This window comes from Puma concolor, chromosome B4 (assembly GCF_028749965.1).
Source record: "Puma concolor isolate L17-30 chromosome B4, mPumCon1.1.hap2, whole genome shotgun sequence".
NCBI lineage: Eukaryota > Metazoa > Chordata > Mammalia > Carnivora > Felidae > Puma > Puma concolor.
The window spans coordinates 25,371,489-25,396,396 of NC_141673.1; the positions used below are offsets into that span (position 1 = coordinate 25,371,489).

General features: G+C 35.7%; 1 protein-coding gene across 2 annotated transcripts in view; it reads left to right on the plus strand.

Moving 5' to 3' along the window:
* Positions 1-24,908, plus strand: part of NTN4 (netrin 4) — a 126,653-nt gene that overhangs the window by 74,681 nt on the left and 27,064 nt on the right. For both annotated transcript variants that reach the window (XM_025926628.2, XM_086712606.1), the window contains 2 exons: positions 8,079-8,205; positions 10,176-10,364. In XM_025926628.2, the coding sequence (XP_025782413.1) occupies positions 8,079-8,205; positions 10,176-10,364 (316 nt within the window). The remainder of the gene's footprint in view (positions 1-8,078; positions 8,206-10,175; positions 10,365-24,908) is intronic.

The window sequence follows — 24,908 nt, forward strand, 5'->3', positions numbered from 1 at the left end:
TGGGGGGAGGGGCAGAGAGAGAGGGACACACAGGATCTGAAGCAGGCTTCAGGCTCTGAGCTGTCAGCACAGATTATGACCTGAGCTAAAGCCGGACGCTTAACTGACTGAGCAACCCAGGTGCCCCTTCCCATTCCCACTTTAAATGCATAATTGGTACCCTGCTTTTCTTGGCAAGTTTATGAAATGGAAGTAAATTCAATAACTAAGGTTCTCAATGTGCCCTTAAAATATATTTCCTGAATGCAAAAAATTAACACATATTTATTGAAAACATATTCTATGCCAGTTACTAGAGATTCAAAGAAATTTAACCCACTGGTTCTTTTCCTGCAAGGGCTTACAATGTAGTGGAAAGAGGCAGATAAACACATGATTACCATGCAGTGTACTAAATGCAATTTTCTTGCGAAATTACATTGGCTCCATTCATGCTTTTTTCCAGTTCTATCAACCAGAACAAGATTCTTGGCAAGATAGTGAATATAGGCATAGTTTGTCTTTAGCTCCTTCCCTTAAGACATTCCCTTTCCCTCCATCAGGAAGCCAGTTCGTTCTCTATCTAGGCAACTCTGAGTCCAGTTCTGGGATTGAGAACCAATGGTTATAATCCCAGCTGATATGTTTGTTACTAATACTTAAGGATTTGCCCCTTCTGAGCATAAGTACATTGTTATGGGCTCCTGGACCTACAACCCCATTTAAAAGCTAAGAATTGCAGGCAACTGACTAACTGAAAAGAGAGAAGTCTCAAAGTACTGGCCAATTTTCATTCTTTAGACATATTTTTTTCTGCTCTATACCTATCTTTATTTTATTGCCCATACTTTCTCACAAGAGCTGTTTTCTCTAGTGTCCAACTTCAGACCAATGAATAGATTGTAAAACTTTTTCTTTTTTTTTTTGTATTTTTTTTCAATATATGAAATTTATTGTCAAATTGGTTTCCATACAACACCCAGTGCTCATCCCAAAAGCTGCCCTTATAAAACTTTTTCAATTCGTTGCATTCTTGCTATATGTATTATTGGGCAAGGGTTTGGAACCAGCCTTCAACCTCTTTTGCCCCATTCTGACAGAATGTTTCAAGCCCCCTTTTCCACCAAATTCAATTATTATGCTTCATATTCACCATAGAACTCCCACATCTTCTGTTAAATTAAAACATGCAAACCTTTAATGGGGAAAAGGAATATTTTATTTGTTAATGAAAAGACATGTTTCCTGACAATACTCTCTATTCAAAGGTTTGTGCTGTAGCATTGTTGCCCATGTTTTTGTCCTGTATTAGAGGAGCAGGTTCTAACAGGCTAGCCCATTATTAGAATTTATCTCTTTTCATGCATAAGAAGTTCATTCTTTTCAAAGTTAATCCTTTTCTTTAAAAGGGACATACTATCTCTTTATAAATTAATCAGTTTTTGCCTTCACATTTTGTCTTAAATTGCTGCATAGCATTATTCCACTTCTAAATCATTTGTCATAGCTAAATGGAGTTCCATGAATTGCTGCAGCTGCCTTTAAGTGGGCATTTTCCTTTGGTTCATAGAGTAGGCACTGTTTGCATTCTCTTTTCACAAACATTTTTTAAAGTTCCAATGACAGTATAATAGAAGACTCATTCTTCCATCAAAATTCAAAATTGAATGGTAAAAATGAAAATAAAATCATGTATATGTAAACAATAATGGCACAATAGCACAAGTAAATTACTTAATTTATGAAATTCAAGAATTTCTGAATACTTAGCTGTAAAGTCTCCTCCCCCCCCCCCCCCCCCACTAACTTTCATTGTAATTTTTAGCAGGACACGAACAACAGCTGTTCCTTTCTTTCTTGGAAAGCAGTTGGGAAGCAAATTTTATCAGGCATCCCTAAAAGAATTCAATTAATATGAGTCCTCTAAAGAATTAACCAGATTGATTTTTTGCTTTGGTAATTTCCATTATGGTGAATGTCTGTAGTAAGCATCACTAGATGATGAAATATATCTTTATTTAAAAGGCAGGAGCTAGGATGATATTTAGTCTATGATATCTTTAGTCACAAGCAATGGGGGAAATGAGGCAGGGGAGGAGAACAGGAGGAGAAAAATAAAAAAGAACAGAATTTATGTTAGCTTAGGTATAGTCAGTATCAACAAATGAAAGTCTGTCTTCAGAGATTATTAACATTTATTTACCTTTTCCTTTGTGTCACAAGAAGTGCTGCAGGAATGAAGACATACATATTTTCTTTGCTCTCCCTTGTTTGGTTTTCAGATGATCTGGAAATGTTCTGCATTGGTGAGATAATAAGACCCAGCCACATGAGTCTTCTTTAGTAGTTCAGTATTCTGAACACAGAGAAGCAGGCCTTAAAATCACAGAACCCATGGGGCGCCTGGGTGGCTCAGTCGGTTAAGCGTCCGACTTCAGTTCAGGTCACGATCTCGCGGTCTGTGATGAGTTCGAGCCCCGCGTCGGGCTCTGGGCTGATGGCTCAGAGCCTGGAGCCTGCTTCTGATTCTGTGTCTCCCTCTCTCTCTGACCCTCCCCCGTTCATGCTCTGTCTCTCTCTGTATCAAAAATAAATAAACGTTAAAAAAAAAAATTTAAAAAAAAAATCATAGAACCCTAAGTCTGGTAGGACCCTAAAAGTTGTCTAAGGCAATCTCCCATCTAATGTTTAAATGTTTTACGACATCTTGATAAGTGATTGTCCAGCCCATTTGCCTGACACTACCAGTCATCCAATTCTCACAACCTCTTGCTGTGGCCAACTTCCTCAATTCCATGGCTGCAGACTACTAGAAGGCTTTCTGCCTCAAAAGCAACAATGAAGAAGCAGCTTTTCTAAGCAAGACTATCTGTCTTATAGGGATGGATTTGAAAGATAATAATTTCCTCATTTTGCCCCCACCCAGATTCCTATATTTTGATCCTCAAATATGTAGAAACTGTATTTTCTCTCCTTATCTTTTTGGCTCTAATATATATTTGTCACTGAAGTGCATAGCTACTAATGAGCATTCTGTTCCAATAATTGCTCAAATTACTGGTTCAAAGTTTGCATGAGTCCTTCCCTATAAGTATGCTAAAAATTACTTGCAAATAGATTAATATTAGTAACAAATAAGTAATATTAGATACAAGTAGGAAATTTTTTAATGTTTGTTTTCTTTAAGAGAGAGAGAACATGAGGAAGGGGCAGAGAGAGAAGGAGAGAAGGAACCCCAAGCAGGCTCTGCACTAACAGTGGGGCTCGATCCTTGGGATCATAACCTGAGCTGAAATAAAGAGTTGGATGCTTAACTGACTGAACCACCCAGGCGTCCCAGTAGGAAAAATTTTGACATTAATAGAATAAAGTACTTAGTATAAGGGAGGAAGTTATGAAATGCATAGAATATCCAAAATGCCAAGGAATATTTCTTATATAATTAGGAGTTATAAATTTGTTATTAAAGTCAATTTCTCCTTTTCCAATTAGACAGCCAGACATCACTCTTCTTCAACTAAACCTTAAGTACATAATCCCATTTTCCTGCCCTTTATCTAATTCATGTTTGTGACCAAACAAGAGCCATGTTTAACTTGTTACTAAAGATTCCTTTTTGTTTTTTTTCTTTTCTTTCAATAAAGACCTAGTTTTACTTGCACATTTTTCACAAGCATCAAATAGTGGGTGATCTTTCAAGCTTGAACAGTAACAGTTGTATTGCTGAGGAAGGACTTCTTGTTTCAGATGGTCTAGGTAATGATTTACAGCTATTTTTGGTAATTCTCAAAATGACAGCTCCTTGAATTTTTCTGTGTGCAGAAAAATTTGCTAAGCTGGCATTTTTCAGACCCTGGGAGGTTCATCCCAATTCTCAGCATGTGGGAGCAAGGGAATGCTCTGAAATCCTTACTCCAGAGGGAATTGACCTGCCCCCATTATCTTGTAATACATGTGAATGTTTGATGAAGTTTCCCTATATGTCTGTGGCCTCCTGAGGCCTGGAATTTGTGGGCCAGGGCTAACCTATCAGCTGGGTGAAATTACTTATAAGTCTGGGGCATTCCAAGATCAAACCTGATAAATTGACCTATAATGATAGTTTGGTTCCTCCAAAGAGAATGAACAATACTTTGTAGCATCTATCTTTATATAGTACTTAGTAAGTGGTTGTTTAAAAGTAGAAAGGATGCTAAAAAGCAATAATATAAGAATTAACAACCTTGAAAAATTTTGAACATTATCAGAAAAGATATGTGAGTTTTGAGTGCCATTGACTGTTGGAAAGCATAAGCTGGGGTAAAAAAATATACGGTAAAACCTTGGATTGTGAGTAACTTGTTTTGTGAGTGTTCTGCAAGAGGAGCAAACATTTCTAAGAAATTTTAACTTGATAAATGAGCAATGTCTTGCAGTATGAGTAGTACATGATGCCGAACATCACATGATCACAACTGAGCCAATGGTTCTTGAAAGTTGCTTTGATATACAAGTGCTTTGGATTACAAGCATGTTTCTGGAACGAATTATGCTCTCAAACCAAGGTTTTACTATATATATATGTATAAAATGACTATATATATATATATATATATATATATATATATATATATATATATTACAAGAAATAGTAAAAGAGGAAGGGGAAGAAAGAACACAACAGACAAGATAAGAATGAGGTAGAAAGTTTTTTTTTTTTAAAAGAAGAAAAGAAGTGTATTTAATATACCTTTTAATCATTTCCTTACACAAAGATTTTCATAGATCTTCAGTACCTACAGGGTAAATTCCAGCATCCTAAGCTAATATTTAATGTGCTTCATGATCTATATAGAACCAATCCCCCAACACATGCCCTCTTTATTTACTGACTTTTTTTCTAGAATATTCCTTTGGGATTCTTATCTTCTTGTCCTTGTCTCTAAGGAAAATCCTATGTGTTCTTTAAGACACAGCCTCAAGGACTAAGAAGTTTTACGCAAATAGCATTTGTTGATGTTGGTCTTTACCATATTTATGTTAGTTAGATTTAACATTTTCTAAAATGCCCCCCTCAGATAGTACTCCATATAACAGCAGTGGTGAATTAGGGATGGTTTATTCTAGGAATTCTGACTCTAATGCCATTAAATATTTGTATCCTAGATGTTTTGTGTGTAGTATTTTTTTAAAATAGGTTATAGAACTTAGGGAATTAATTATAAAACTACTCTTCTCGTTATTTTCATTATGCTACCGACTTCTGCCAGCTATATAAGTGTATCTTCACTTTACCAAACTCTTCAACTTTGAGAGATTTTTCTTTCTCAGTTTTTCCAAAGACTCCATTTTGCTTGAAATCAACATCTAGCACAAGTAAACAAAGAACTGTCCGGGTTTACTAAGAGCCTTTAGAGAATCTTACCACACCAAAGTTATATAATAAAGAGTTTCTGTTTTTCATCATACTAAGGAAGGTTGAATTTAAAAGATTTAATAAAAACAGTAAGACTGGAGGATTTCTATCAGAATATATGAAAAACCAGATTTCCAAGAGCTAGGATAAAAAGACCACACTCTTATAGAGCAGTAAAAATTGAATTCCTACAGATTCCAAATTGAAGTGCAAATTTATTTTTAGAATTTACCTGAATGTGTGAATGGAGATGTATCTTACAACTCCATGGAACTTCACATGTAAACAGCTCCTAGCAGAGAAAGTCACAAAGAGAAGCCCAAGAAAATAGGTGACTGTAACTCAGCTCACACTTGGGCTTTCCAGTACCCAAATCAGTAAATTGAATCTATAACACTAGTTCCATTTCTATAAGGAAAATCAACAAAAATTTTTGCATCATCATACTCTAAGGAGCTAATCCCACCCTCTTAAAAAAGTTATATTCTTTAATTAATCCCTAAGAACTGAAAGAGCAGCTATAATTAATTTTCATTAACTAAAAAAACTTACATTATAATACAAAGAAATGAAATTTAGCAAGATGGCCATCAAAATCATTATTTATTAAATTTTCCAGACTATAACACTTAGGTTTCATACAGATCATTCACAAGGAGTCTTCAGTCCTCCATGCCTATATAATTCCTTGAACTTTTTGTGAGCATAATGTCTGTAGTAATCATATCACACACTTGGATAATGCATAATCCAGAATGCCTCTACTAGTGAAGAGGCACTAAGAGAATTAAAAGACAAAGGGGCTCCTGGGTAAGAAAACACAACTTACTCTAGGGTTAAATTAGGTCAGGCATAGTTCATCAATGTATTGATGTAGCTATTTCCAGATTTGTTGAACTCTAGGGACTCATTTTGATTCTGCCCACCCCAAGTACATGTCATTTCATGTCATTTTTAGTAGTTCCTTTATCATTGCCATCAAAATATTTTAGCTGTACTGAAATAAACTTTGTTCAGAGATTCTCCGTAGCCTCCTAGCACCACAACTTGATTCATTTTGTTTCCTCTTCCTGGAAAGTCTCTTCCCTTCTGCCTGTCAGAAATACTGCCCATGTTTAAGGACCAGCTTAAAATTCAACCCCCTTCTAAAGCCCCCACAACTGCTAATCTCTGATGACTTCTGCATCTTTTAAATTCTCATATCATTTTGTTTTCTTAGGTATTTATTGTCTTATTTATCTATAATATTTTTATATGTAAATATTTTATCCACCTACATTACACTATTCTGAAACACAAATTATGTTTTGTAATGCTTTGTGTACCAAACATTGCCTAACATATTGCCTATTTTGGTAGTTATATTTGTTGACTGGTTGGTATAATTTATTACTTTCATGCTAATTTACCTTTTCTACTGTTTCTCAAGAAAAAAAACCCTTATAGATCCAAATTTGGAAACCCCATTCTGAGCTACTTTACAAAACTCTCATTTGTACAGTCATGACATCACATGTCAGTAAGTGCATGTTGGTACTAGAATTCATGGCAACAGTTACTAGGGAGTATTCAAAATGATCCAAGATATTAATTTTTAGAAATTATTGGTGAGATTATACAAAAAATATTAAAATCCTCATAAAACTCTCAGATCCTAAAGAATTCTACTAAAGTATTCCTCCCTGTGAGAATCACTATTTTAATAAATCCTCAACTACTCTGAATTGTAGGATGAAAAGAAAATTTTATGGTAATTATGACAAAATATATTCAAAGTCTTAAACAACTATACACACACACACACACACGTCTGTTTTTTTATAAAGTTTTTTATTTTATTTATTTATTTTTATTTTAGAGAGAGAGAGCACACAAACGGGAGAGATGAGCAGAGGGAGAGAGAGTCCTAAACAGGCTCCACACTCAGCGTGGGGCCCAACTCAGGGCTCAATCCCACAATCCTGGGATCATGACCTGAGCTGAAATCAAGAGTCAGACACTCAACTGACCGAGCCACCCAGCTGCCTCAAAAATATATACATTTTTGATTGATCAATTTTACTTCTAGAAAACACATTCCAAACAAAGATGTACACAAATAGTTAGCTACAAGGATATTCATTATAGAATTAAAATATATGTAAAAATAATTAAAAACCTAATTAACCAAAAATAGGTGATTGGTAAAATAAGTTGTACACCATACAAGGGAGCCATTAAAATGTGTGTTGTACAAGAATATTTAATGAAATGGAAAGATGATGTCAATATATTGTTATATGAAAAAAGAATTATATAATTATATTTTAAAGTACTAGAAATATAAACTTCAAATGTTGATTATGATTATGATATGAGATAATCATATTTACAGATTTCCAAATTTTCTATAGTGAGGATGTAGTACTCTTGTGTAAAGAATTTTAAAAATGTTAAGGCATTAAAAATTTAAATAAATATCTAACCAGTACCTAAGAACTGCTCATTAGGGTCACATAATTTACAGCCAAGAAAAATATATTATGTAACCTTTTGAATTAATCACAAGACAAACTAAAGAAAGGATCTCCCACCTTGATGGCTTTTTTAGGGAAGTGTATGAATATCATATTGCTAAAGCCAACCAATGAGATAAGACTATGGGAAGAATATTCCTTCCCAGCATTGTTTGTGCCTCACAGCTCTTAATTATTTTTCTTTGTAGGTCCATGGGAAGTGTATGTGTAAGCACAACACAGCAGGCACCCACTGCCAACACTGTGCACCATTATACAATGACCGCCCCTGGGAGGCAGCTGATGGCAAAACAGGATCTCCTAAAGAGTGCAGAAGTGAGTACCAAGCCCACAAGACTAAAAGCCTTCTTTGTAAAGTAAACTTATCTCTGGACTCCTTGGTCTCTAGAAATACAATATAAAGTGGTAGATGACAGGCACTGTAACCTACACAAATATAGCCCATATCACTGCCCACTAAAACCTCCACCATTGGAAACAATTGCTGCTTGCAAAGTTGCCAATATGACTATTTTACCAACAATGTGTTGCCCAATGCTTGGATGCTTTGCAGAATCTAAGCACCCTTCTTGAGAAGTTGACATAATAAAAACATAGCTAGACACAAGAGCAACAGGAGGATTATGGCATACAATTACCCTCACAGCTGAAATATTGAATTATAACCATGAAAATAGCTATCTCCAGTTTGGTTCTCAAAACAAACCTATAAAGCAGATGGTGTTAATCCCATTTTAGAGATCAGGAAATTGAGGCTCAGTAAGATTAAGTAACTTGCCAAAGTTAGTAAATGATTGTCAGGACTTGATCACAGCTCTTCAGACTCCAAATTAAATGTTTGTGTTTTTTTTTTCAATAATGCCATAATGCCTTTCTTTTCACTTATGATACTTGAAATGACAGATCAAATTTGAAATTAAGCCAGTTAGTCAAGAATTGGACTACATTACCAAGGCTAACTTGGGAGTTTCAAGATTAGATAAAAGGGTAAAAAATATGGGAATAAAAACGATTTTTTTCTTTGCAGTTCAAAATGTTCAGACACATACACATACCCATAACAATGTTTATACTCACAAACTTCAATTTTACAAGGATTTAAAAGGCAAGCACCGTGGGTAACATTGTGGGAAGTCTCTTCCCATACATAATTTGGAATCATAATTGATTTATTTTAGTTTCTAGGAAAAGTAAAGGATTTCCTCTAGGCATAAATCCTGAATTATCTTATGCTTTTTAAAGATTATGAATCTGGTCAAAATATCATAACAACACATCAAGGAAACAATGAAAAAACAATAGCACAAACACGGGTTGACGTCCACGAAAATGTCTGCATTCTTATTCTAAATCACTCATCAAAAGAATCTAAAGAATTTCTCCTAAATTCCTAGAGTGCCATTCCTGGTCCTTTCCACAGACACCAACTGCGTATCTAAAGACCTGTAGAACACAGAGACTTGTCACGTGGTGCTATTGATATTATAAATGACTTAGAGAAATTGTTACAAAAGAAACAATGTGGGTCTCTTCTCTAAAAAAAATTCAGGCTTCTATAGGAAACTATCTTGTACTCACCAGTACATCAATAGCTAAGGAATAGTACTTCATGAAAGACAAATCAATCTACCTGACAAATTCCTAATCCCTGTCCCCATAAGGTTCCTTCTAGGCTTCTCAGTGAGCATGAATTCAGACCTGTATCTGCAATATGAATTTTCATTTTCAAATAATGCCTGACAATGTGGAGTTTTCTAAGCATGGTCAGGGGACCCACAGTGATGACTCTGGTCCTTGGCGGGTAGGAAATGGGTAGCCACTCAAATAGTTTTTCCACAATAAATGTCAACCCCAGTTGCTAAGGAAACAGTAACATCTCTGCCTAAGGAGATGGATCTATGTCTTGCTGACTTTCAGGCATATCCCAAAACTTAATTATTTTTTAATTAAAAATTACAAAGAAACACTGGAAGGATACACAAGAAACTGAAAAAAAAAAGTAGTAACCTGTTAAAAATAGGGAGGACAGGATACACAGGGATAGGGATACTAGAGTTCTCATTGTCTGCCTTTTATATACTTTATATGTTTTGAGCATGTATTGTGAAAATATACACTATTTAAAAAACTAAAAATAAATTTTTAAAAATAACACTATATGTTAATTATATTTGAATTAAAAAATTAGCAATCAGCTTACCCTATTTTTAACTGCCTGAATATTAGAGAACCTGTTGTTTTATTTTTAATTATTTGGTTTCCTCCCATGCCTTTTCCCCCCTCAGCCTGCAAGTGCAATGGGCATGCTGATGCCTGTCACTTTGACATTAAGGTGTGGGAGGCATCAGGTAATCGTAGTGGGGGTGTCTGCAATGACTGTCAGCACAACACAGAAGGTCAGCATTGCCAGCGATGTAAGCCAGGCTTCTACCGGGACCTCCGGAGACCTTTTTCTGCTCCAGATGCTTGCAAAAGTAAGTCAACTAGTGGTTACTGAAAAAAAAAAAAAAAAAAAAAAAAAAAACTTGCTTTGTACAAAAGAGATGAATCTTTCCATCTTTTATATGCTGATCCATGGGAGAGAGGTCATGAAATTCTCAGACAATACACTCACATACACTAGTTCATTTCTTCATTGATAAAAGGCATGAACTTTCAACTTCATAAAAATAATCTCCTTTATCACTCTGCATGAAGTAAAATTTTTTCCCATAGCATCACATTTTGGAAAACTAGATGACCCAAGATAAAAAAAAAAGGATGCTGAAAGAAAGATATATTTACAATAAATTTTTAAATGTTTTACTTATTTTTGAAAGAGCATCAGTGGGGGAGGGACAGAAGATCTGAAAAGGGCTCTGTGCCTACAGCAGTGAGCCCGATGTGGGGCTTGAACTCAGGAACTGTGAGATCATGACCTGAATCGAAGTCTGACACTCAACTGACCCAGCCACTCAGGTGCCCTTTAAAAATTTTTTAAGGGGATGCTGGCTGGCTTAGTTTGTAAAGCATGTGACTCTTGATCTTGGGATCATGAGTTCAAGCCCCACATTTGGTGCAGAGATTACCAAGAAAAGTGTTTTCTTTTCTTGTAAAATTATCTTAAGACTAAATATATGAGTAGGACTTAGACAATAAGTGAACTCAAACTGATGAAATAAAGAGTTATTATCTGCACTTGGGTTATTCTAGCTTCATCTCTACAGCAAATGTGAAACCTGAAAAACCACAGGTTTTCATATCATTATGAATATACTTTGGTTGACACTGCCTTAATGTACTCCTGTATTACAGACTAATTTAGAACATAACAATAATCCCCTACTCTTCCCCAAAACACCATAAAATGAATTTTGCTTTTTTGTTAGCATAATTCCAAGAAGACGTTTATATGAAAAAAGAGTAGAATTTAAAAGATCTGCTCAATTAATGAGACATTATCTGAAACATGTGACTCTGAAGGGCACAGTCAGAGCTTAAGGAGATGTCCAATGTGGATGAATAGCTCATCTAACTACATGAGTAGCTATACATCTATCAACTCAGAAATTATTAGACGACAAAAACCACTCAAGACTGTTAATGGAGATTGATGATCATGCATTTCCTTTCCCCACCAAGGACTCCATGTTCTGGCTCAAAAACAGAGACAGGAAGGGAGCAATACAATGGGAAAGAATCATTTAAAATCTTGCCTTTTTTTTAATTTAAAGGAAAAAAAATTCTAATGCTCTTGAAAAATAGATATTTTTAACATCAGACAGGAGATATCTACATGAAATTTGAGTGCTCTTGCTTGTTACAAGCTTTCTCTCTTAAATTGTAGAAGACAGAAGGTGGCACAGCTCACTTTCAACATTGAGCCCAAAATTTAGATTTGCATCTTAATATTTCTCTGAGAATTCCATTTTACTCCTGCTCCTTTCATTTGAGTAGGTTTTGAACAGATCTGGAATAGAAGCTTTCCCTGATCCTTATGGTTATGTGATCTTATGCCAGCTATTAAAGCTGTTTGGATTTTGATTTTTTTTTTTCTCCCCATAGGGTGGTAATGAGAATTATATAAAATAAAGTATGTAAACTATTTAGCACATTGCCTTTATAGAAAGCTCTCAAGAAATGGAAACTAACATTATAATAGCTATTATTGTCCTATAAGATAGAAGGTGGGAAATAATGCTACAGAATTTCTACTCTTTATTGATTTAAAACACTTTATGTCAAAGATAATTACATCTTTAAAATCCACAGTACCTTGGGAAATAAAATAAAGACCCAGCCCCAAGTGCTCAATGAAGGGTCTGCTTATAAAATTGCTTAGACTCACAATATATTCAGTCCTAATACCATTTTCTACAGGATATATTTAAATAGATAGAGCAGTGCCTTGCTGGCTTAGTCTCTAGAACATGCGACTCTTTTTTTTTCTTAATGTTTATTCACTTTTTTGAGAGAGAGAGAGAGAGAGACAGAGAGAGACAGAGAGCAAGCAGGGGAGGGGCAGAGAGACAGGGAGACAGAATCTGAAGCAGGCTCCAGGCTCTGAACTATCAGCACAGAGCCCGATGTGGGGCTCGAACCCATGAACTGTGAGATCATGACCTGAACTGAAATTGAACACTTAACCCACTGAGCCACCCAGGTGCCCTGAACATGCTACTTTTAATCTCAGGGTCATGAGTTAGTTCAAGCCCCACGTTGGGTATAGAAATTACTTAAAAATAAAAGTTTAAAAAGAAAAGATATATATTTAAAAATATATAATAGATAGATATGTATATATGTGTATTGCATATCCTCAGACCACTAGTAGAAATGTCTAAAAATAAGAATGTACTAACTACTAAGCAAATAATATAGAAAAGGAATTTATCGTTGAGTAACTTAGATAAGGTAACTCTCTTGTTGGACAACAGGCAACATTTTTCCTTTTTTATTGCTTTTTAAAAAAAGTTTATTTACTCATTTTGAGAGAGAGAGAGAAAGAGAGAAAGCAAGGGAGGGGCAGAGAGAGAGGGGGGAAGAGAATCCCAAGCAGACTCCACACTCAGCTCAGAGCCTGACAAGGGGCTTGAACTCACAAACATGACATCATGACCTGAGCTGAAATCAAGAGTTGGATGCTTAACTAACTGAGCCACCCAGGCACCCCAATGGGGAACATTTTCAAATTCGTTTTCAAAGATACTATTAAATAGCATTGACTTGAAACACTATGTTGTACAATGTACCTAACATATATTTGTTCATTCAAACATTCAATGTATATATATTGAGTGCCTATTGAGTGCCAAGAGCTAGGGACACATCAGGGAACTAAACAAGTTCTTTAACCATTAAAAATAGAAATAGAGGGGCGCCTGGGTGGCGCAGTCGGTTGGGCGTCCGACTTCAGCCAGGTCACGATCTCGTGGTCCGTGAGTTCGAGCCCCGCGTCAGGCTCTGGGCTGATGGCTCGGAGCCTGGAGCCTGTTTCCGATTCTGTGTCTCCCTCTCTCTCTGCCCCTCCCCCGTTCATGCTCTGTCTCTCTCTGTCTCAAAAATAAAAATAAAAAACGTTGAAAAAAAAATTAAAAAAAAAAATAGAAATAGAAAAGGTTTGGGGCACCTGAGTGGCTCAGTCGGTTAGGCATTGGACTTGCGCTCAGGACATGATCTCGTAGTCTAGGAGTCAAGCCTCTCATTAGGCTCAGTGCTGACAGCTCAGAGCCTGGAGCCTGCTTCGGATTCTGTGTCTCCCTCTCTCTCTACCCTTCCCCAGCTTGCACGCACGTGCTCTCTTTCTCTCTCTCTCTCTCAAAAATAAACATTAAAATTTTTTTTAAAGAAATGTAAAAGGTTTATTGGCAGACCTGGAGCCAAGATAAATACCTTTTAAAATTTTTGTTTTGTTTCTTTTTGTTACTGTGTTATGTTCAAGCTATGGCTCATATTCTTACAAAATATAAAAAGGTTGCCAGCTCTAGCTTTTTAAATCCTAGAGAGCTTTTTAAATCCTAGAATTTTAAATTCAGAATTTTACAAAAAGATCATGAAAAAGGAGATTAGTTAAAAAGTGACTGACTCCTTGTTAATGATCACTACTTTACTTATACAACTCTTTTAGAGACTTGTATAAAAAAAAAAGAATTTACAGGTTTTGGTCCCCAAACTACCAGTTCTATAAAAACATAAGCAAAATGTGAGAATGTAGCTAAAACTAACAACACATAAGAGAGACACAGTCTTTTCACAGTGTTTATTTATGTGAGAATTTGTGTAAAAGTATATATGTCTGTTTTATAGGTGTTTATGTAAGCAAATAGTGGTATGTATGTGTGCACATGTATGTTAGATCACGTAAGTATGCTCAGTATTGTGTTAGAGAGTGTGGAGGGAGCTCATAGGAGGAGCATTTAACAAGAGTTGAATGTTTTGGGGTGCCTGAGTGGCTCAGTTGGTTAAGCATCTGACTCTTGGTTTTGGCTCAGGTCATGATCTCACAGTTTGTGAGTTCAAGCCTGCATCAGGCTCTGTGCTGACAGTGTGCAGCCTGCTTGGGATTCTCTCCCTCTCTTTCTGTTCCTTCTCTGCTTGTACTTTCTCTCTCTCTACATAACAAATAAACTTTAAAAAATTAATTAAAAAAACAAGTTGAATGTTTTGAGTTTTGATATAAAACCTGAGGCCTGAAGTTTAATAGGAATCAACATAGCACGGTTAAGTTTATTCCTAGTGGAGAAAACAACCAGAGCCAAAATGGAACAGAAGGACAAAGAACATAACATACTTTGAGAAATGAAAAAAATTCAGAATGGCCATAAAGGCAAGAAAGAGGGGGGAAGGCAACAACACAAAAGGGAATGAGAATAGTAGAAAATATGGGTGGTTGCCTGGTGTCCTCATCTTTGACAGTGAGATGGAGCTGACTGCACTACCCACAAGTGGTTGAAAGTCAACCATATCATTTAGCATAATTTTTCCTGGGCCCTACCAAGTTGATATTTATAGGCATTATCTAAGTATTAGAAGACCTAAATAAAGCACCAAAGCCATTTCAGTGAAAACGCCATCAAGACCACATTAATACATTTAAAAAAAACCTGAAATATTATGAGGTATTTAGAACATATTTGCCTGACTTACTCAACTCTTTAAGTTGTCATGAGATTCTGAAAGACTGAAAGATAGAAAATACTACTGCTAAGTGAAATTGCTAATCACTCCTAAACAAATACCTTCATAGTATTTAATGCACCAAGTAAGGAAGTTATGAAAATAACTGATACCAATTTAGTCCTTCTAGCGTAATTGTAGGTGGTAGATGGATTAGTAGGGAAGATCCATATTTCCTTCTTTCCTTCTCCGGACAGCCCCCTGATCCACTGATTAGACAGCTGAGGAAAGCATATCTCCATTCATTTTATGGCTATTCTGGCATATGTTTGGGACAAGATATCTGTGTCAACTTCCCTAGCATGGATTTCTTTACTGGCACCTTCTTCCAGAATATTATTCTTTCTGTTCTTCTCTCAACTTTTCTGAACTAGGGGGAACTCCCAATACTTATTCGTACATCCAGTTCTTTTCTCTACCTTCATACTCTCCATAATATATTGTTTGATTGTCAACATGTTTGGCAGAGTTTTCATTTTTTTATCTAGTAATATTTTCATATCATCGACTATCTCCTTAACAGATGTGTCTATGTGCCACCTTCAGAGTTATTAACTTTGACAATGTTTATGATAAATTTACTAATATGATAACATTTACTAACGTTACAGTGTACCAGATTTCATGCTAGATGCTGATAGAGATATTGCTGTAACTAGAACTTTCCCCCCATTAGTTCCTACTTTTCTGAGGAAGATCGTATCAAGAAAACAAGTCAATATTATGATATGATATTAAAAAATTTAAACTATCTCAGTGTGTGCTTATATCAACATGTACAATGTTATTCAAAATAACAATTTTATTATATTTATTCTACTGTGCTTACCAAGGCGGAAAAGTAACCTGCAACTCAGTGTGTGGTCCATAGGCCAGCCCCGTTGGCATCATTCAGTTGCTGATTAGAAAATACAGAACTTCTTATCCCATCCCAGACCTAATGAACCAAATATGCACTTTAACAAAATTCCCAGATGACTGTATCATACTAAAGTTTAAGATTGCTTCAGAATGCTTCTCTTCTCTCTCTCTCTGTCTTTTTAAGATTTTATTCTTAAGTAATCTCTACACCCAATGTGGGGCTTGAACTCACAACCCCAAGAACATGAGTCTCTACCGACTGAGCCAGCCAGGCACACTCAGAATGCTTTTCAACAAAGGTTAAATGCATCTTAGCACTTACTCTACAATTAAGTCGGCTAGAACATCCTACCATTCCCAGAACATCCAAGTTAGCCAAGATTTGCATTTCTATTTGTATGCATATGAACTTAGAATTTATAAAAATGAATTACATAGAGATGTACTGATTAAAAAATAGATATCTGGATGAATATTTTTCCATAGTGCAGCATTTTCCAAAGTTTGATTCATGCAACACTAACTCCATGAGATGTCAATAGGAATTAGATAAGGAAAATGTTTTCTATGACTTTCAAAATTTAAGAAATGATGAATTAATCAAGTACTTATTCAGGATTTCTCCAAGCATTTCATATGCTAATAATGTTCATTATAAACCTCCTATAAAACTTTGAGGTGTGTCTCTCAGATTTAACCAAAGAATGCTTTTCTTACAGAGCGTCTAAGGAGCCAAGATAAATACCTTTTAAAATTTTTGTTTTGTTTTCTTTTTGTTACTGTGCTATGCTCAAGCTATGCCTCATATTGGAAAATGCTGGAAAATACCGCTATTATATAGTGACATATCTATGGAAAGACTTCACTTGGGAAGATATATCCTAGAATATTCCTTCTGTATATTTCTTCCTCATTTCTAAGTGCTAGAGCCTACAACTGTATATCAAGGAAATAGTAAACCTTCTATTTCCGTCAGTGAAATAATCACAAACAGAATATTAAGTAAGGCAGGGCAATATAGTCTGTTGGACTTCCAGAGATGATTTATGAAAACATCTCTCCCTTATTTCCTAGTTATCTTCTCAGGAGCTGGAACCACTGAAAACCTGAGGCAGCAGCCCAGACAAAATTTACTAGAAGTATATAAATTATACCTCAGTTTAGCTCAGGAAACACTTACAGAGTGCCTCCTCTATGCCAGGCATTGCGGTAAGCACTAGGTCTGTAAAGATAAAAAGGTCTTCCCTAAGAGATCTTTAATTCTAAATGGGGAGAAATTTAAGTAACAGATTATTTCAATATACTGTGGTGATGGTGATGATATAATAAATAATAGTTGACATTTATTGAGTGCCTACTATTCTCTGTTTACTGTTCAAAAGGCTGTATATGTATTAGCCTTTGTATATGTATTAACTTCCACAAAAGCTGTTTGATGTTGGTACTATTATCCCCACTATATGAGCAAATGCAATGAAAGGGATACATCAAGCTTCTTAGAGAGAGTGTAGGGTAGAGTGAAAGCAATTAAGGGAAGACTTCCTTGAAGAGATGCCTCTGATACTTCTTTGGTGGCTGTTTTTATTTTTTCCTCTAAAAGTACTGAAACACAATATTTGTACTACTTTCTAATCAATGATTGCCTCTGTTGACTTTAATGAGTTGATCTAGAAAATAAAATGAACTGATGTTATTCTTCCTCACAGATTACATATATATACATTTAACAGAATACTTACCTGGACACATTTTTCCATCCAACAAATACTGGTGACATTAATCTTGAGATTCTGTTCACAGTTAGGTAGCTAACTCTCTGCCAAATAAGCCAAGGATTTATTGGCTCCATTGATGTTCCAGGCTATTTTTCCCTTCCACTCTCCTGACAAGCTCTATGCTGAATGCTATTGTCCTTACATATACATTTTTTAGTTGATGGTAATAAATTCATCAGACCTGAGTAAAAAGAGCTCTAAACCAAATCTACTGGCCAATAGATTTATAATTAAATCATCTCTGTTCTCGCTTCCTCTTTATTACAATCTTAAGTAGGATCAACTGTGGGACACAAACAATCAACAACACATTTCCATAGCCAAGAAAGCACTTTGAGGATTCTAGAGATGTTTGTTTTTTTAAGACTAGTAGAGATCATTGGAACTAAATTTATTTCTACAACTCAGAAAAAAAAAATGTAAAGGACAGTGCATTTAAGGTCTGTAAACACAAGGGAAAATGTGAATCTCTCCAGCTGAATCTAGAGTTGAGAGGAGAATGGAGGCTCAGACCAGCTGGTTGCTAAAGTACAGAAGTAAAATGGAAAATATAATTATCACTGTGTACTAAGATACTTTGAAGAACACTGTCTCTATGTTTTAAAAGAGCAGTCTCTTTTAGAGTAACTCACTTGAAATATTGAATGTCACTTATGTACCTGTTGTATCCTATCACCTAAGTAGATTTTCCTTTGGCACACATATTAAAAATATGAGAATGACCTCACTGAACTGTGGTGTGCTAGCTTTCTAGGGAGGGAAAATGCCCAGATTTATAGCATTGGCCAATTTCTATGGTTTAAGTATTTCCCCCAAGGCCAATTTCAAGCTATCAGATCATTTTCAAATCAGGAACTCAAACAGACTCATACTCTATACCACAAGTGGAATGGTTTCCCTCCTTTGAAAGAAGTCTTGCCTCCACCTTCACAGCTTCTTTCTCTGATCTCAAGCACTACTCCAATCTAGTCATTGGTTCCCCAACCCGTGTATGGATCAGAATCACTTGGGAGCACTTACTGAAAATATAAACTCTCAGAGCCTTTCCCTATATCTTCTGAATCAAAATCTCCAACAGGGATCCGGAGCAGATATCTGTTTTTTGTTTTTGTTTTTGTTTTTGTTTTTGTTTTTGTTTTTGTCTTTAAAAGCAAGGTTGGTGATTCTGATTCAGCCTTTTGGTTTCCTGGCCAGCAATTGAGAACCATTACATATACCATTGTTTCTAATGTGCGCTCTGTTCACTTCCATCCTTGAATGAAAGATTTTGAGCTAATAATTATCTATAACTCAATCTGCTCACTGAATTAGCCATAACTCTGACAGAAAATCCTAAAGGATTACTAAAACTCTTGACTAGACATTTTTCCTGACTCAATGATAGATATATATGCTCAAAAGCTTTCATGTCACTTATCTTTCCCTCTTAAGAATGTCTAACTTAGAACCTCTGCTTTTCTCAAAAAAAAAAAAAAAAATTATGGCAGATTTCTAAGATACCTGTTTTTCATGTAACAGTTTCAAAATAAATATCTAGCAATTCCATTCAGAGAACTCCCTCTTGTTCATAGTATATACATTGATTTACCATAAGTACTTCATATTTTAGAGTTCATTATTGTGTAATAAGACTGGAATTTATAATAAAATTAACTTACCACTACATTGACAATTTACTTTTACTTCTGTATTTACATATTTCAGAACGTGCACTAAACTACTATGTTATTGTGTTGGATTTAAATAATCGTTGAATGTAGTTCTTCATGAAGCCCCATTCTCCCCCCCACCTTTTAACACCAAAGAATATCTTAAATGTTAGATTCATGGGAAATTGGGTGTGAAATATTGACAGCTATTCTATGACACCTCTCTACAGAAAATTTCCCTTACATACACACACATGTTCCCATACAACACATGGTTTGAAATAGATGTTTGAAGAAATGACTTATAGAATAGGATAGCTCTTGGGGCACCTGGGTGGCTCAGTAAGTTAAGTGCCTAACTTTAGCTCAGGTCATGAGCTGGTCTGTGAGTTCAAGCCCTGTGTCAGGCTCTGTGCTGACAGCTCAGAGCCTGGAGCCTGCTTCGGATTCTGTCTCCCTCTCTCTCCCCCTTCCCTGCTCACACTCTGTCTCTCTCTCTCAAAAATAAATAAACATTAAAAAAAAAATTTTTTTAAAGAATAGAATAGCTCTTTGTTTTAGGAAACAGCCAGTTAGTTCCTTTACAATAAATTTTTGGCTTTTATGTTATGACATATTTTTAACTATTGCATCGTCTCTCTCCATAAAGAAAAATCAGCAAATGGAAAAGAAAGCAGAATTTATTCCCCGTCAAAGTAAACAACCTCTTGAAAAACTGACATGCCCTTCCTTCCTCTCTGGTGGTCCAAAATAAATGTAGTCTGTTGCCTTTCAGCAAAGAGTGAACAAAAATAAACTTGGTCCTTCTGCCCTAAAACCCAAACCAAGTGTTTACCAAGATACCATTTTGTTACTTGGTTACCGTTACCCTGATTAGCCAGCTATCTTTGTAAAGAGCTCAGTCATCCATCCAAATCTATCTTTTTTTCCTTCTTGCTTTTTTTCTTCTTCTTTTCTTCTTTCTGTCTTAGGTGAAAACTGCTCAACTGATGGAAACACAGTGTCTAGAATGGGTGACTCTCTTGCTGCAGACTGTCTTTCCATCCTTCACAGTCAACTCAAATATCACCCTCTCATCATGCTCCCAAGAAGAATTTCTGTGTTTGTCTGCTTGCTTGTACCTCTAGTTATTAATTGTTTCATTCTACCTCTAGGATGGTTATACTTTCCCTTCAAATTGTATCAGAAGTAAAAATTTTTAAATAATTAAATCCAGATACCTTACCACATTTAGGAGCCCATAGCACTTCCCCACTTTTCATTGTTGTACCTATGTTCCAGTCCGTATCAGAAAAGGATTGTTTCCCAAGGGTCATTAAAGTCTCTTCCTATAGTAGCTTGGTGGGCTTTTTCTTTCAAATTACAGTTTCAGCAAAACCACATGAGTCCATTTTATGTCATATAAACAACTTAGACATTCCTGTTTTATGCTGAAAGCAACTGTGAATGATTTCAGCATAGAATCAATATGAAGTAACTGTTTTTGAAAACTTTAAATAGAACCAGTCACTTGGCAATCATAGTTGGGAAACTTTAATGTCAGCTTTAAAAAAATCTAGGATGTAAAACCAGAGGGTTAAGAAATGGAAAAGATAGAGAAAAATACATATATCATACTGTAGTAATCATACTGGGACTATCCCTTAAAAAGATCAAATGACATAAATTAAAATCACCCCTCAAAAAGGAGAAATTTTATGAACTGATGAATAATAAAAGTCAGTCAAATTTGGGAAGAGAAGTGGGAGAGATCATGAGATTCTCTACGATGTTTCCAAAACAGAAAGTGTAATTCACTGAATAAATAAACAATACACCATTCTGTGTTTCATGAGGACAAGCAATAAATAATCAGGCAAATAATTATGAAATATCAAAACTCTCAGAAAGCCTGGACAAAATTAGATAGGGTACAAAGAAGAGAAGTAGCATTTGTTGAATGGCTACTATGGGCCAGACACTGTGCTGGGCAATTTACATAACTTACCTCATTTAGCAATCTTTAGGAGTTAGGTGGTGACTTTTATATTTTACAAATGAGACACTGAGGCTTAAATTAATTATATAATTTGTTCAACTTCACACAGCTGGTCAGAGGCAGGGCTGGGATTTGAACCCAGGTTTGTCTGACCTTAAAGACTGATCCAAATACACACAGAGATCTCAAGAACTTGATTCTACACTGTGGTCTGGTGGATGAAAACAAAATGAGTTTTTAAATGCATAAATGAGTGAACATATGTATTAGAACCAAATATAGTTTTTAAAGGCCTTAACCTCTTGAAAAAATGTATTATCATACATTGCCGTGTAAAGTTTGAACTTCAGGAGCTGCATTTATCTTAAGGAATCTTCGTACAGGAAAGATGGAGCTAACTGAAGAGTGTTCCACATGGGCCAACACAACAATCAAGAAAACAGAGATACTAATGAACAAATATGAAAGAGGCTAAATAGTCTCAACTCAACTAGGAAACTGCTCAAGAAGAATACAACTTTCTTCAAACACTCAAAGGGTGTAAGGGGACATAGGGAGCAGCAAAACGTAATTTACTGCCCTAGAACAAAGAGTTGTAATTAGATATAATTGGATTAAAGTGAGGAAAACAGATTGATTAATGTGAAAAAAAAAAAATTCACTGCCAGTGAAAGGCATTTATGGGTGGGGAATGTCCCCTACAGAGTTGGAATAAAGAACTTTTATCACAAATAATAAATAATAAAATTTGACTGAGTGAAGCATTAAATGTAGGGAACCGTCTTGCACTAGGAAAATTCAGAATAATCTGTTCTGTTTAACCATTTCAGTTTTCTCTGGATTTGGGGTGTGTGTATGTGTGTGTGTGTGTGTGTTCTATTTCTAGTATCTTAGGATTGCAATGCTGTGGTGCTAAAATACTAAAAACCTATAAAAGAAATAATATGACCCTTTTAGGAGATTCATCAAAACATATTTCATGGCTGTCACTCATTCCAAGGCACATTCATTCAACAAAGATTGAATCACTAAAATGGTTCAGCATGGTCCTAGGCCATTCATCTCTTTGGATACAGAGATGAAAAGATGTGGTTTCTACCTTCTGGGCCTTCACAGTGTACTATATAGATAGCAGGGAGGTGAAAAATCATAAAGAGATTAAACTGGAGGCCAAAAGACCATCAATCATTAACAAATATTCATTAAGTGACTATAATTCATCCATTTTTTAAAAACTCAAACAGATTTATTTAACCAGTAAATCTTACTAGGTGGCAGTCCCATCCTATTCACTGTATATATACAATAAAACAGAGTCCCTAAGTCCATGGAAACAGACTATAAATAAATTTATCCAAGTAAATATGTAATTTAAAACTGTAATAAGTGTTATGAAGAAAAGGGTACCATGATAGATTTTAGCAGGGATGAACCACATCAGTTGAAAGGAGAAGACAGATGGGGTCAGTAGGCATTCTTTATCCAAAAGAAAAAGGAGTTAGGGATGACTACAGTTCCTGGCTAGGCACTTGGTTAGATGGTGGCTGAGTAGAATGGAAATACAGAAGACTTTCTTCAGCAAAAAGATAATGATGTTTGATATAACCAAATTCCTCAAAGCAAAATACCGTGTCTAAAATTATACTTGACTTAAGTCTTCCTGTAACAAAATGTATCTCTACACTCAAAAGTACTTTCTGCAGTTTTAACTGAAGTAGCAACCCAGGAAAATAAAATTAGCTATTTAGCCATCTAAGATCTTTTAGATATACCCAGGAATAAAGAGTAACTGGCTCAGTTACAACTAGTAAACAGGAAAAGAATGATACAGAAATCAAATTGAGGGTCTGAGTAGTGGTCACATAGTAAAGCATTAAAAATAAAGGGTATGTCTTTTGTATTTATTTGCATTACTCATTTAAAGTATATAGAAAACATGGGAAATATACTTAAATACCTTACTTTTTCTTAAAGCATTGCATTTCTTTCACTGTGTGATGTACAATAACTCAAGAGACACTGCATTTCAGTAAGTGAAAGGCAAGTCTTAATTTATTTTCTTATTAGATTTATTCTGGCATATAATTTTATTTCAAATTAATATTCATCTTGAATATTGTTAAACTAGCTATCTTTGAACACAATGCATATCATATATAAAGGATGAATTTTAAAAATGGGCAATTACCTTTGTTTATAACTTTGTCTTTATTTTCCTATAGCTGTTTGTACACTAGCAAAAATAATTGATAGTAGAAGGAGAAAACAGTACCCAAAAAGGTAGAAGACTTCATTTTATATTAATTTAACTGCACACTTGATACAGTAGTAACAAATCATACTGCCTCTTTTCTGTTTAGAGCTACCTCTCAGTCATTGTCTTGGTCATAGCTCCAGTTCCCTCTAAGAACCTCGGCAGGCAGCTGGGCAGCTTTTGAAATGATTTTGATATTTAAAATTCCCCATCAGAAATTATGTAGGACCTTGGCCTTTTCAGGGGAAGATGGTGTTGGGAGGCTGGGAGGCTCTGCTGAAGGAGTGGCTACTGGGCAGTGGTGAAAGCCCTTGACAAGCTGCTGCTTTCCCAGCTGAGGGCCTTGAACTTTGAGTTCTGTTTTTAGAAAAGCTAAATCAGGAGCAAATACTTTGAGGGTGTTTTGCTCCCAGCGTAGCTTTTACTAGCAGAATAGCAAAAGCTACAGCCATCAGGTAATAGTAAGGAGTCCTGGCAATTTTTAAAAGGTGTACAATGCTGAACTCAACTGGTTGTTTCTGCAGTAAGCTTGGCATCGTGGACCACTCTCTGAATGAAAGATGTGCAAATGACTTCTGGAGTTGTGGTGAAGGTGGAAATAAAGAGAGAAGGCAGTGAAAGCTTTAGCAACTTCATCAGAATAAAGGAAGCCATAACTCTCGCATTTTGTCCCTGGCCATCTTGTACTCATGTTTACATACTTATTATGTTCATGTAGATTCACAGCTGGGACTCTAGTCCTAAATTACATGGTACAATATCTCCCTATAAGCAGCAGGATCATGGATCATGACCTACTCTTTTTCAATATGCTCTCACCCACAAAAGGAGAGTAAGAGCAGATGAATTTATTTTATCCAAAGAAAGGAACATGCAATAGGCTAACCTAATTCTGTAAGACAAAGTAGGCAAGAAAGCTGTTTGCCACCAAATTCCTCCCAGATGCAAAGTGAGGAATTTCAGGATATTTTGGAAACCAATCAAATTATTAAAATTTCTTTTAAAAACAATCCATATCTGCAATAAGGTAGTTGTTGCTGTTTCCTCTGTGTTCCCATGCACCCCGGGGCGGGGAAGGGGGGGGCTACTCAATATAGCATTTACTGTCTGTAATTATTTATTTGCATATCTCTCTTGATTCATTGAAGAGCTAGTTATGACTGTATTCCTCTTTATATCTTCAGGTTCTAGCAAAGCTCATGTTAACACTAAACTTCAAAAACTCTTTGGCAAAGGTGTGAATGAATGAATGAATGAATGAGTGAATTAGTGAATGAATGGTGGACTTTTAAAAACTAGTATGTTGGGGCGCCTGGGTGGCGCAGTCGGTTAAGCGTCCGACTTCA